Source organism: Malus domestica, chromosome 17 (assembly GCF_042453785.1).
Source record: "Malus domestica chromosome 17, GDT2T_hap1".
Lineage (NCBI taxonomy): Eukaryota > Viridiplantae > Streptophyta > Magnoliopsida > Rosales > Rosaceae > Malus > Malus domestica.
The window spans coordinates 15,275,637-15,289,322 of record NC_091677.1 but is presented as its reverse complement, the minus strand read 5'-3'; the positions used below and the strand labels follow the sequence as shown (position 1 = coordinate 15,289,322).

Sequence of the window (13,686 nt, the reverse complement as noted above, 5' to 3'; positions counted from 1 at the left end):
TAAATTCGTTGTAATTTCAGACCTCCAATATATTTTCTATCAATTTAGCAATTAAATGATGACATGGTAAGAACGGGGCCCACATCTTTGCCAACATGAATAAAAAATTAATTAGTTTTTAATAATTTAATAATTAAAATAAATTGAATAAATAATAAATTAAGAAGTTTTTATTTAATAATTAAAAAAATTAAAAAATATCTCTCCTCTTCTCCCCAAAACCCATCTTCCTTCTTTAGTGCTTGTCGAGAACCTCCACACCAGCGCCCTACCCGACCTCCCCAACCTCAAATACTTTGACCTTTTCAATCATTCCTTTTCAATTGCTTCCATATCCGGCCAAAGTCAGCTCCATTGTTTTGTTTCAATTTATTTCAGGCAAGATTTTTTTGTAAACCTTATAACTGCTAGCAACCGAATCCATGTCCCCAGTTCGCCGGAAACTAATTCCTGGGAAACCTCGAGATTTCCACTGAGCCGAGAAGGTTCAACACCGCTTCCAATGGCAGGATCTCCCCGTCGGCTTCAGGTGTTGCGTCTTCGACGAGCTTAAGCTTCTTATCGCCGGCGTCAGCGTTCTTCCACCACTACCAGGACCGTAGATCAACCACTCACCATTACAAATTTACAATCCATTTCCTCGATGCGTGTCTATTTGGAGGAGAAAAAAAGAAGCGAATACATAAAAAGTAGAAATGGAGAGAGAGAGAGAAAGAGAGAGAGGACATTGAAAAAGCACATGAGGTAGGGTGTTCTTTCCTTGATACTTCCCGCTGAAGTTGCGACAAAATAAACATTTTTGAATGTGTTTTGTTTCTGAAGTAGTGATTGTTGGGTGCTGGCTGGATGGAGCCGTAGAGGTGGAGGGGTGAAGGAGGCAGATTGTCTGCCCTCCTGTTACCGTGACATTCTCTATCTCCTCCTATAAATTATTTCAACCAAAAAAAAAAAAAAAGAAAAATCAATTTGCTTCTAAAAACAGTAATCAACTTTGTGTCCCCATCTAGGCCCAAGGACATTTGGCATGCTTACATGTAGGACAAGGAACTGAGGAATCATGCAGTACCAGAAAAAAAAGCTATAGACTGAGACCCATCTAAGTGACCACATCCGACCATAGAAAAAATTACGAGAAAGTGAACTATTGCCCTTTTTATATATATGAATGGCCAATACTAAGCTCCATAAGGCAAAAACTATTCTCAGGCAGTCAAGCTATACGAACTTCCTCCTCCCCCTTTAACCTTTTCTTCTTACACTATTCGCAAATCTAGTCCAATTTGCAATATTCATGGCATTGCTCTAATGCTATCCCAATTTGCAATGTCCATGGCATTGCTCTAATGTTATGATGCTAGGAGAGTACAAGACAAAAGAAAATATCAAGTAATACTGATTATCGTTTGGGACACGATGTCACACATGCAAGTATGGGTTCAATATATATGTACAAATTAAACTGTCTAATGTTTCGAAGTTTGAACAATCTAACGCAATCTAAATCACTTTTTAAGATTTTTGTTCATACATCGGTATCTGAACGGCTAAATTAAGATTGTAAAATTTAACTGTCTAATAAATCGATGCATCTCATACACTGATTGCATAAATTTTGTAATTTTTATTTTGTTAGATCATGTTTGACAATCTATGCCACTAGTACCACTAAGTATAACGCAAAGTGGGGACTGTTAGTGACGTAGAAATAAAATAATTGCAACAGCCAAAATCTCAAGTCTATTCATGCATTTGGTTATTAGACCACTAATTACAGTATGCTGTCGAGGAAGCCAATTAGCTGAAAGTGGAATATAAATGAACCAGTGATCATGCAACATGTTTAAACTATTTTGGTGGTTTTTATTGGTTGGCAGGTTGACTGTTATTTTCAAGTAGCTTGTCACTTTGTCGGTCTTCTTATAGTAGTATATCAGAAAGATTGAAGAGAAATGCTAACAAAATTATATTAAAGTGAGATTCTTTATGAATTATTTGTTATCTCATGTTTTTAGCATAAAATTTTCTAATATTAATATAAAAATTAACGTTAAACTGTGAATTAACAAAGAATCAATGAAGAGTCACTGAGAGTATTCTTAGCATTTCTCAAGATTGAATCGAAGCGATGGATTAGGCATTAATCTGCTGCCGTAAATGGTTTGACTAAAATACTAGTTTTGGTGAAAATTCATGTGAATTGTTTCCTTCGATGTTAGAAAAATCTTTGAATGATCAACACATCTGTTGCTTGAAATGTAGTGATTTTAATACATTTTTTTTTATCAAGCCATAATCTTAAGAGTAAATTGTAGCAATGTTCCTTCAACTTTAATCAAATTAGAGCAATGGTCCTTCAACTAAAAATTCATTACCATTGATCCCTCAGCTTATGAAAATGTGTAGCTATAGTCATTTTCATCAATTTCGTTAAAATTTTGTCAAAATAAATTATGTTGGAATAATCATTTATATAATTAGGATCCCTCAACTCATCAAAGTGTGTAATCATGGTCATTTTCGTCAACTACGTCAAAATTTTTGTCAAAACGAGTTATGTTGGAAGGACCATTGCTACAATTTTGTTAAAGTTAAGGGACCATTTCTTCAGTTGAATTAAAGTTGAGGTACCAATGGTAATGGATTTTTAGTTGATAGACCATAAATGCACGTTTTGATGAGTTGAGGGACTAATGTTAATAAATTTTTAGTTGAGGGACCATTGCTCCAATTGAATTAAAGTTAAAGGACTATAGCTACAATTTACTCTAATCTTAATTATCTAACTTAAATTGCGGAAAGACAGATCCAAATTAGAGATAAATGTTGCAAAACTTGCAATCCAATTTAGAGCACATAATGATCAAAAGACGAGTGCCAAAATTGTTTTTTTCTCAACACGCCCCCTCTTAGTGTTGGATATGTTTTATCCGACATAATAACTTATTAAACGACCACCATCATCCAACACCTAAAGCTAATTTTGCAGTAGTGAATGCTAAGGAAACTCTCTCAAAAGTGAAACTCTTCATGGACTCTCTTCCACCTCTAGCTTCCGTAGAGAGTCCAGAAGAAAGTTGAAGTTCCACCATAAATCCAATTGACAATATGAGGAGCAGCCCAACTTACTTATAAGCTTATGCAAAATCTCTCATCTCATCAAATGTAAGACTCTTTCTCAACACACCCCCTCACATGTGACGAATTTTCAAGCCTAAAACGTGGACAACACAACGGGGTGATGTGGAGCACATGTGGCTGTTGGGCTTCACATGTGGGACAACATATTCTGATACTATTAATAAAATTGAAGTTTCACCATAAAATCAATTGGCAATATAGAGAGTAGTCCAACCTCTTATAAGCCCATGCAAGGTCCTTCATCTCATCAATGTGGGATTCATTCTCAAAATGCCCCTTATGTGTGGTGAATTTTCAAGTCTAACACATGGACAACACAATGGGGTGAGGTGGAGTGTGTGTGGCGGTTTGGCTTCACACGTGAGACAACTTGCTCTAATACCATAAAGAAAGTTGAGATTTCACCATAAAACTAATTGGCAATATGAGGAGTAATCCAACTTACTTATAAGATCATGTAAAATCTCTCCTCCCATCAAATGTGAAACTCATTGTCAAAAATATATGCAGAGTCTTCTAGGCCCACTTGCTAATTTTTATCTTCTAAAACATTGATTTAGTCCCAGGGTACCAAATTTGGCATTTGGATAAAAAAGTAACGATCATTTTGGCATCTAATAGCCTTCCTATGCTCTTGTTAAAAAAATTCCTAATGCTATACGTAATACGTGAATTACATAAAAAACAATGGACTTGTTCGTTTTCGCATGCTTGATGCAAAAGAACCAATGTTGCACATAAAAGAAATGTGCGTAAATATGCATGCATATCTAATTCATATTTTGCACATAAGTGACAATAAAAGCCTAAAACCAAATAAGTAGCTGCAAATTGCGGGAATGAGAATATGGTGGATCGTCATCGTGATTAAAGCTTACTCTTTGATTCTTTTGTACTTCATATCAAATCTTCATTTTTTTAGTGTAATTTAATGTAAAATATTGTTTTTAATATTAAAATAATTGTGAAAGAGAGACCGACAGAAAGAGGAGGGGACACAAATTAAAATAAACAAGTTTATGACGATATAAAGGGTGATAGAATGATTGAAATAGCAAGTCCACCATGGGTATTGGAATTGGATGTTTGGATGGAACTTTGGGGCTGAAGAAGCAAGAAAAGTTATTCACCAAGTTGCGTATGAGAAGCCCCATTTTTAATCATATACTGATTAATTAATTAATTCATCTTCTTGTTAAGTTCACACTACAATTCATTTTCAAACTGCCGTCTAATTGGCTTAGAGAATCTACATGGTGGTAACATTTTTATGGGATCTTTGGTAAAGGGTTAGGTTTCGGGTTCGAAACCCGATGCTGGTCTGGAAGTCAAACTTATGCTTAGGAGGAGACTAAAATGTTTTTACACTTCCTCCCAACCTTCGAAATGAGTAGATAACAGTGATTTGCCACTCGTTGTTCCCTTTTAAAAAAAAAAGATAGAACTACAATTGATGGGGTATTTCAAGCTCGATCGTACTAGTATTACTAATCTTTTGACGCGTCAAAAGACAAAAGGTATTTCTTTTTGTTTTTTAAAAGGAAATTGTTATTAGCACTCTAAAAATCTCATTCTACACTTCTCACCCACTTCCAACAACACCGGTATTGTCCCCAACTTGGTAATTACCACATGCACAATCCGTCAAGTGTGAGGTTTTATCACAATTTCACAAAAGACTTCAGTATTAGTTGGAGTGGGATTAGGGTATTTAAACTCTTCTTTTGTCATTGATACAGTCGATGTGGGACATTTCAACACACCCCCTCGTGTGAGACCCAATTAGTGGATCACACGTGGAAGATCCACACATCGACAACCATGTCGAGCCAAGGGGACTCACCCTACATGCAGGGCCAAGGGACCCATCATCATCGTGCAGGCCCAAGGGAACCCATCCATCACGTGACAATACGGTACAGGCGCAGGCTTTGATACCAAAATGAAAGTATATGTGTTTAGGGTTTAATCGTATGCTTTATTCTTCTCTCTTGGAGGCATATATATAGTTATACAAGAGGTCCTATAATTTAGGAAATAAGAATCCCAAATATAAATTGAATCACTCATGTGACCCTATTCTGATTACATTCCTAAAATATATGTTTGAGTCACGCCAACAAATCCCACTTAGACTTACGTATCCTAGAATAATACGTAAATAAACTAGCTTACGTGTCAAAATTCCATTGCCTTGCCTAGCAAATGTATCCTTATCCAATTCTGTTGACAGTCTAGCATGTACAAACCCTTTTTACTGTAGGACACGGATTGTCTGCCCTCCTAGTTGTGGTGCCCTTCCATGCCCTCCTATTTTGTGCGGTCACGGTTAAGCCACGTTAATATTTTATATTTTTATTGTTTTTTGTCTTATTATCTCATTAAAAAATTAATATAAAATGTTGACGTGGTTTAACCGTGACCGCACAAAATAGGAGGGCATGGAAGGGCACCACAACTAGGAGGGCAGACAATCCTTGTCCTTTACTGTAAGTTGATAAGAACAAAAGAGCAATGAAGGCTACGGTCAGCTATTAAAATAGGATTAATTTAAAAGACTACTAGGATTTACCTACACACTTTGTGTGTATGAACACATATTTTTAGAAAGGAATGTGATATTCACACACCCCATTTTACTTCTCACACACTCTTCTAATTTTTAACCGTCGGATCGGATGAATGGAAGAAGATCAACGGACAGAAATTAACAAGGGTGTGTGAGAAGTAATTTGGGGTGTGTAGATAGCACACCCCTTTTAGAAAATGAGAAGGAGAGAGGGAGAGAGAGAACGTGGGGAAGTTGAAGGTTTTTATTTTTTATTTTTTTTATAAATATTGAAGGTATTTTAACATCACCAGTAGGTGAGGTTTCAATAAAAAATAGTAAAATTTAGATTTATGAAATTATATTATTGTCCATAATTTTTTTTGTGTGATAAAAGATTAATTTATCTTTTTACTCTCTTGTATTGATAAAGTGAATTTTATTAATTAGTAAAGATATATTAAGCAAGTTACAAAAATATGTCTAAGAAAAGAAAAGAGTTTTAAAAAGCTGATGAAAATGATTAATCAAGTCTTCTCTTATTAGACTAGGTTGGTGCTTTTGTAATTATTACAAAAAGGGAATAAATCAAAGGTGACGACATCAAATTGTTGCAAGGGACAAACAACCACTAGACAACTGTGACAAATGAAAGGCTAGCTAAAATTTAAAAAGACATCACCTGACACATCCCATTGGCGCGTGGACTGATCTCCCCCTCAAAAAGAGCGTGAGCCAGGTACACCATCTCGTTCATCATCTTGTCCTCACAAGCACAAACTCAATCATTTGCGCGCAGCCAAACAGGAGAGAGCCTCAAGGCCATTAGTTTAGAAGTTAAAGCTTCATCCTTTTATTTAGAGAGAGAGAGAGAGAGACGTTTCTGAAAACATTTTTTTTACATGTTAACGTTGTTGGTTTTACATCACGGGACATTTATATCTGTGTCTCTGTGAGTCAGCATTTCATTTGCTCTGTTCCTGAATCTTTGGATGTACAAAGATCTCTCGCCTCCTCCAGGTCAGTATATTTTCTTATCCAAACCCTCTCTCTCTCTCTCTCGATTGTTATCTCTGTTCTGTTTCCTTCGTATATGTATATCTGTGTGTTTATATGTATATGTCTGGTTTTTTCTGTAAGATTTTCTTTGTGGGGATCTTTTCCAACTTGGGTTTTTGTAAATTTTGTAAATTTTCATTTTTTCTGTGGTGAGTCATATGGCTTTTTTCTGTTTAATTATTTATAATATGAGGGAAGATTTTCAAATTACTAACAACCTTTTGCCGTGCTATACTGTTTTCATTTCTTTTGATTTTTGACGAGTTTTTTTATGGTTTTATTTATGGTGGAAATTCAGTAGAAAAGAAATGTGAGTCGAAGAGCGTAGAGCTCCAAATTACTCAAAATAATTATGAACTTGATTTTCGAAAATATAAAGTAGAACGAAAACTTTCCCATTCTGGAAAGACTTGATAGTCGGGTTAAGTGAATCATGCTATCCCATGATTGTAGATAGGCTGTTGAGTTCAATCTTTAACTGTTGACCCTGTTGGACAGTTTTAACTTTCTACAGGCGACCAAAGCAGAACATTTTTTCATAAGCTATTAGTAATCCTCAGTTGAGGAGTCCATTTTCTGTTTGAATTTTGCTGGTTTAAGTCGTTATTTGAATCATCGGCCGAGGTTAGAGAAATCCTAACCGGAGTTACATGGTGAACTCTATGGCATAGTTTTTGATATTGAAGTAGCAAAATTGAAACTCCTTTTGTGACTGATGAATGCAATTTTTTACCTCCATATATAGGAGAAGATGGTGTCAGTGTAAGCTGTTAAGAATCATGTGGAGGGCATTTGACAACAAAATGAAGTTGTGGCACTAATATTTGAAATGTTTAAATTGTGAGTGAGAAATGGGGGAAATAAACTTTTGAGAACTGTTTGAATCCGGGAACATTGTAGAGGTGTTTGTGAACGGTTTTCTGGTTTTGTTACGTTAGTGCGTCATCAATGACCTTGCGTAAAGCGGGAGGTCTCGGGTTCGAGACTTGGGAGCAGCCTCTCCATAAATGAGGGTAAGGCTAGCCGACATTCACCTCTCCCAGACCCTGCGTAAAGCGGGAGTCTTGTGCACTGGGTACGACGAGTGCGTCATCAATGACCAGAATGGCTGTATTTGCTTGTTATCCCTTTCGTATTGTTATTAGATGCCGTGAAATAATGCTGATCACCTGTTTCGGTGGTCTTTTCTGCAGATCTTCGCCCTATAATTTGGTGTAGCCGAATTACTGGTTCAGGGTTTTTTTTTTTTTTTTTTATTTAAGAAATTAGCATCTGGTGTGGGAATATACTTTATCTGTGGAAATGTAGCTTCTTAGTTCTGCTGGCCCCTCGGGTGGAATATGAAAATAAATTTTGCTTACCATATTTCAATTTTGCTCATCGAGTTGAAGCTTCAATTCTAATTCGGTGTATCCATTCTCAATCTAGATATATAGATTTCCACCAGTAGAAGTCGGTATATTGCACCACGTATTTGATAGGTTGAAGAAGGCTGAGCTTTCGTCTGCAATCATGAGTCACCATGGTGTCATCTCTGTAGCACAAAGTGAGACTACAAAAGGAGTCAAACCGTCATACTGTAATTCCCCTTCCCCAATCCATGATTTTTTGGGTAGTGAATCACAAGGCAGGAGTGTCACAGCCAGTGATTGTTCATCTCCACGTGTGTCTCCTTTCATACGGGAAAAATCTTTTGGATCTCCTACTAATATGCAAGGATCCCCTGTTCAGCATTCCAAGAGCGCGTTTTCACGTTCTTCTGTTTTCTGTACCAGTTTGCATCAGTCTTCTTCATCGAGCTCCGAAACCTCTCGTCAGCTTGGGAATTTGCCATTTCTTCCACATCCTCCAACATATGGCCAGTCCATTTCTGCTGTTGATTCAAAATCTCCATTGCTTTTTAGCGAGGATAAAAGCAATCAATATGATGACGAACAATCGGAGGATCTCATGAAAGACTTTCTTAATTTGCATGGAGATTCCTCACACGGAAACTTCCATGGTATTAGTTATGGAAGTGACACTCTAGCACTTACAGAACAATTAGAGTTACAATTTTTGTCAGATCAACTTGACATAGCTATCACGGACAATGGAGAGAATCCTGGGCTTGACGTAAGTAAATTATAGTCATCAAATACTATTTGCTAAAAAATTATAGATGTTACTCGATTCTAGTTTTAACCACATAAGTTTTAGATTTGGATGAACTGTAAATGACTTGTTTTTTAATCAGTTTCAAATTTCTTGGTGATATTTTCTTGTCATATATTTACAAGTAACTATTGCTTTCCATAATGTCGGTTTTATAGGAAATTTATGAGATTCCTCAACCCTCACCAAAACCGGCTATAGGACTGACAACATGTAGTGAGGGTTGTCGCTTGACAACACCGCTCGTTGATGCTCTTACAAGTCACCCCTCTCCCGGGCCAGCCTCTGCACATAGGCCAAGAATGCGATGGACGCCTGAGCTCCATGAGCGTTTTATAGAGGCCGTTAACAGGCTTGATGGGGCTGAAAGTAAGTACCACACCTTGTATTCTACTTTAAACTGGGGTTTTGTTCCGTTTCAATGTGGGGAGCCCTATTTGTATAAGTTAGTCTAGTGATAAAATTAGCAGTTTTCTCATTTTATTACTTAATCTAGTTAAGCTGATGTTTACAGAAGTTACCAACATTATTTCGATTTTTACGAAGAGCTCATGAGTGTACTTTGACATGCAGAGGCCACTCCGAAAGGTGTATTAAAGGCTATGAATGTTGAGGGCTTAACCATTTATCATGTGAAAAGCCACTTACAGGTACTCATCTTTAAGTTTTCAGTGATATAAGAGTCAAATCTGGTACGTAATGTAGCTATTTGACCTATGTTGCTAATTTCTTGTTATCTGCAGAAATACCGACTTGCCAGGTATATGCCAGAGAAAAAGGAAGGTAGGAACAGATTTTGAAAGTAAATCGTAGCTTTTGTGAAGTCGTAATATCAGCTATTGAGTTTTGTTTCACAAGTACAATTTATTTGCTAGTTGGCTGCGACACGAGAACTGAACTAACCAGGCCTGGATATGATCATACGGTTGGTTTGAAACCTTCGTTTCTTGAAGGGCATAGTTTTAGGTTTATCTTGGCTTGAGCGAGTTAGAAAGTGATCTTGGTTGATAGTTTCAGTTTGGGCCGTCGATGATCATGTTTATCCAATGTCACTAGATAGTTTGACATGATGGTTTTTCAGCTAAAAAGAAGATTAGATCTGTTTTCCGTAATGTACATGGTTGAATGTTTTTACAAATTGTTGACCTGCACTCTCCCTCACTCCTTAGATAAGAAGGCCTCTAGCTCTGAAGAAAAGAAAGCAACTTCAACCATTAACGAAAGCGATGGACGTAGAAAAGGGTCAGTATTGCTTCTCATACATATCTAGTTTTCTCAGCAAATGTTTGGATATTATTTTGTTTAATTTGTGAAACTTCATTTTTCTTGTCTCAGGAGCATTCACATCACCGAGGCTCTGCGCATGCAAATGGAAGTTCAGAAGCAACTGCATGAGCAGCTTGAGGTGAGAATTCATTTGAAATAGATCACAGTTGATGTTTCCTTCTGTTCTTTTGGCTGCACATCGGTTTCATGGTAGGTCAGATCTTGAGTCATTTAAGAAAGTCTAGGTTTTGATCTTGTATAATTCTGGATTGCAAACATAGGTTCAAAGGGTCCTTCAGCTACGCATAGAGGAACACGCAAAATACTTGCGGAAGATCTTGGAGAATCAGCAGAAAGCCGGCAGTGCTTTACTTTCTCCGCAAGCTTTGTCATCACAGACGACTAATTCCGCTCATGTGTCCGCACAACCGCCTTCATCAACCTGTGTATCACCCCCACAACCTGCCGTGTCCGACTCATCATCGCCTCAATCACTGAAGCATAAAGCTACTGACTGTAGTGCCTCTGAGCCGCCGACGTGCACCAAAAAGCCCCGTCTTGAAGAGAGACCGGATGAGGGTGTGGTCGAAAATCCTCAATTATAACTGCTTCCACAACACCTACTCCACCTCGGAGGTCTCAAGTCCATTGTTTGTATCATGTATAGAACTTCCCAGCTTTTTGTAGCTAAAACTAGCAATTGAATTAATATTGCTTGATTTGTATCTCTTGACAGAAAATTAGTAATGAAGAGATCATCTTTTCAGTTCATTCTGTCAACTGTATGCATATTCTTGTGAGATAAGTAAATGTAGAGAGCACAGAGTTTAGAGAGACAGAGATGGAATAATTGTTTTCTGTATTTCACCTTAATGAATGTAATAATCTCACAACCAAGTATTTATAGCTAGCACCTTATAACAACCTTAAGACAGCTTCACTCTAAGCTAGTGACACTTGTCATGATCCTAGCAATACACACTATCCATCCTCCCTCAAACTCATGCTGGGCACTACCAAGCATGAGGCTGGAACAATTGAATCTAAACTCTGGAGAACATAACCCTTTTGTAAACATATCAGCAACTTGATCAGCAGAATTCACAAACTACAATAAAATTGTCCCTTGCTGAACACGCTCTCTCACAAAATGACAATCTATTTCATTATGTTTGGATTTAGAGTGGAAAACAGGATTGGTGGCAAGAGCCATCGCTGAGATATTGTCACAATGAAGCAAAGGAATGTCTCAACAAGACAACTGTTAATCTTTGAGTAATTGTTGCAGCCAACACAACCTCTCCAATGCTGGTAGCCATAGCCCTATATTCTGCCTCGATGGAAGACCTGCTAACTGCATATTGCTTCTTAGAACTCTAAGAGATAGGGTTGGAGCCAAGAGACACAACAAAACCAGTCGTGGATCGTCTATCATTGGGATCACCAGCCCAATCAACATCTATATAAGCTCTCAAATGTACAGGTCCATGTCTAAAGCACAAACCAAGAGTTAAGGAACCTTTAAGATACCTTAGGATTCGCTTGACAGCAACAAAGTGAGTTTCCATAGGACAATGCATAAATTGGCATACCTGATTAACAAAAAAAACCAATGTCTGGCCGTGTGAAAGTAAGATATTGTAAAGCTCGTACAAGACTTCGATAAGCAACTGGATCTGAGACTGGAGGACTCCCATGGTTGAACAGTTTTTGATTAGGATGGAAGGGAGTTAGACATGGTTTACAATCAACCATATTAGCCTATTGGAGCAACTCCTTGACATACTTGGTTTGATGAACAAAACAACCCTGAGGTTGATATTCAATTGGTAACCCAAGGAAAAAAAATATAGAATGCCCAGATCTTTGATGTCAAACTCTTGTGTCAATTGAGTAATCACAGATTGTATAGCATTATTGGTATCCCCAGTCAAGATTAGATCGTCCACATACAACAACAGGACAACAATTGATGTGCCACTAGACTTAACAAATAGAGAAGGATCATCATATGATGTTTTGAAACCCAAGTGAAGAAGAAATTTTGAAAAAAGTTCATTCCAGGCTCGAAGAGCCTGCTTTAAGCCATATAATGATACTTTCAATCTGCACACATAATCTAGATGTGTAGAATCAACAAATCCTTGAGGCTGGGACATATACACTTCATCTTCAAGAAAACGATGCAAAAAAGCAATTTTGACGTCCAATTGTTTAAGTTTCCAGCCATGTGTAACAATTAATGACAAAACTATCCTGACGGTAGTTGTTTTCACTACAGGACTAAAGACTTCACAATAGTCCAGCCCAGCTTCTTGAGAAAACCCTTTAGCAACTAAACGAGCTTTGTATCGAGTAACTGAACCACGTGCATTTATTTTTAATCTTGTAGATCCACTTACACCCTACAAGATTCTTGTGTTCTGGAAGACGAACAAGCTGCCAAGTATTCTGTTGAATGAGGGCATTAGTATGTATCAAGAAAAACAATACACACTCATCACTTTTAGCTTCTCACACAATCTTGTCTAATCCTGGACTTTATTTACCAAGCGGTCAAAGTCATAATTTACAATTGTATTAGGTAATTAGTTAAAAGTCAGAAAAACCTTAAGGCCACGTTTGGTACACACATTGGAGTGTACAGACTATTTCAGTCCGATAGACTAATTTGGGCATTAGATAGCATTGACTAGATAGTCAGGTGTTTAGTACTGTGTTAGATTAAATACCAAATTATTTTATCCTGTGTTTTGTATGTACCAGATAAGAGAAGATCAGAAAAAGAAGAAGAATCAGAGTAATGGAGCATCTCGCCAACACCATGGCGATGCCAATCTTTAACCAAAATCATCCCCTCTTCTCCTTCTTCATATGTTTCTCCGTTAATTTTTGAATTTCTTTTTGCTCTCTGGTTGTTGGAATGGAAAAAACCCTTTTTTTGTTCTTATGTAGATTGCAGACTGGGATTTGGGAAGGGGAGGGTAGTGGTAACAATTGAGTTGGGGTCACTGGAGAAGGGTTGCTATGGTGATTGCGAGTATGTTGAGATGGGTTTGGGACTTTGGGGAAGAAGAGGGGGAGCGATGGTAATACCTGGGGTTGAGACAACGGCTGAACGACGGCCACGTGAAGGAGATCTGCAAAGAATGACCAGATTCGCGAGAGAGGGATGGAGAGTGCGAGCGAGCGTGTGTTTTGTTAGGGCAAGTCCAGGGCCGGTTGGTTCTTCTCCAGTCATGGAGAGCCCGAGTGAGGGTGAGAACCCGACTAATTATACAAACGTTTTGGAAAGGATAAGTAAGCACGTGTGAGCTGTATTAGATTTGTAGGCCAATATTATTTTATTCGGTAACTATTTTTATTTTTATTTTTTTGGTTGAAAAGTAATATCTTAAAGGAAGGCAAAATAACCCAAATACATTGGGGAAACAGATACACAACAGCCCTGCTGAATCAAATAAACAAAAACAAAACCCTTAATCACTAATCTCCAACCGCAAAAAGCAACGCCTACCGCT

At 37.5% G+C, this 13,686-nt stretch overlaps 1 protein-coding gene across 3 annotated transcripts; it reads left to right on the top strand.

The window, feature by feature from the left end:
• Positions 1-6,474: 6,474 nt before the first annotated feature.
• On the top strand, positions 6,475-10,936 carry LOC103418924 (myb family transcription factor PHL6-like). 3 transcript variants are annotated; one of them, XM_070817294.1, is made up of 8 exons: positions 6,475-6,706; positions 8,174-8,860; positions 9,058-9,268; positions 9,473-9,549; positions 9,643-9,682; positions 10,069-10,141; positions 10,235-10,304; positions 10,447-10,936. In XM_070817294.1, exons 2-8 carry the CDS (start codon positions 8,258-8,260, stop codon positions 10,768-10,770), a joined length of 1,398 nt encoding a protein of 465 aa, XP_070673395.1. In that variant the 5' UTR covers positions 6,475-6,706; positions 8,174-8,257; the 3' UTR covers positions 10,771-10,936. The 3 variants fall into 3 exon arrangements, with proteins under 3 accessions (XP_070673395.1, XP_017183218.3, XP_070673394.1); XM_017327729.3 differs by having other exon boundaries at positions 6,520-6,706; positions 7,939-8,860; XM_070817293.1 differs by lacking the exon at positions 6,475-6,706 and adding an exon at positions 7,633-7,758.
• Positions 10,937-13,686: the final 2,750 nt, after the last annotated feature.

What these genes read in the sequence shown, in the direction of transcription:
- LOC103418924 (XM_070817293.1), top strand. An exon ending in CAGGCTTGATGGGGCTGAAA is followed by an intron (nt 9,269 to 9,472) that starts GTAAGTACCACA and finishes TTTGACATGCAG; the next exon opens with AGGCCACTCCGAAAGGTGTA. An exon ending in TATGCCAGAGAAAAAGGAAG is followed by an intron (nt 9,683 to 10,068) that starts GTAGGAACAGAT and finishes CTCACTCCTTAG; the next exon opens with ATAAGAAGGCCTCTAGCTCT.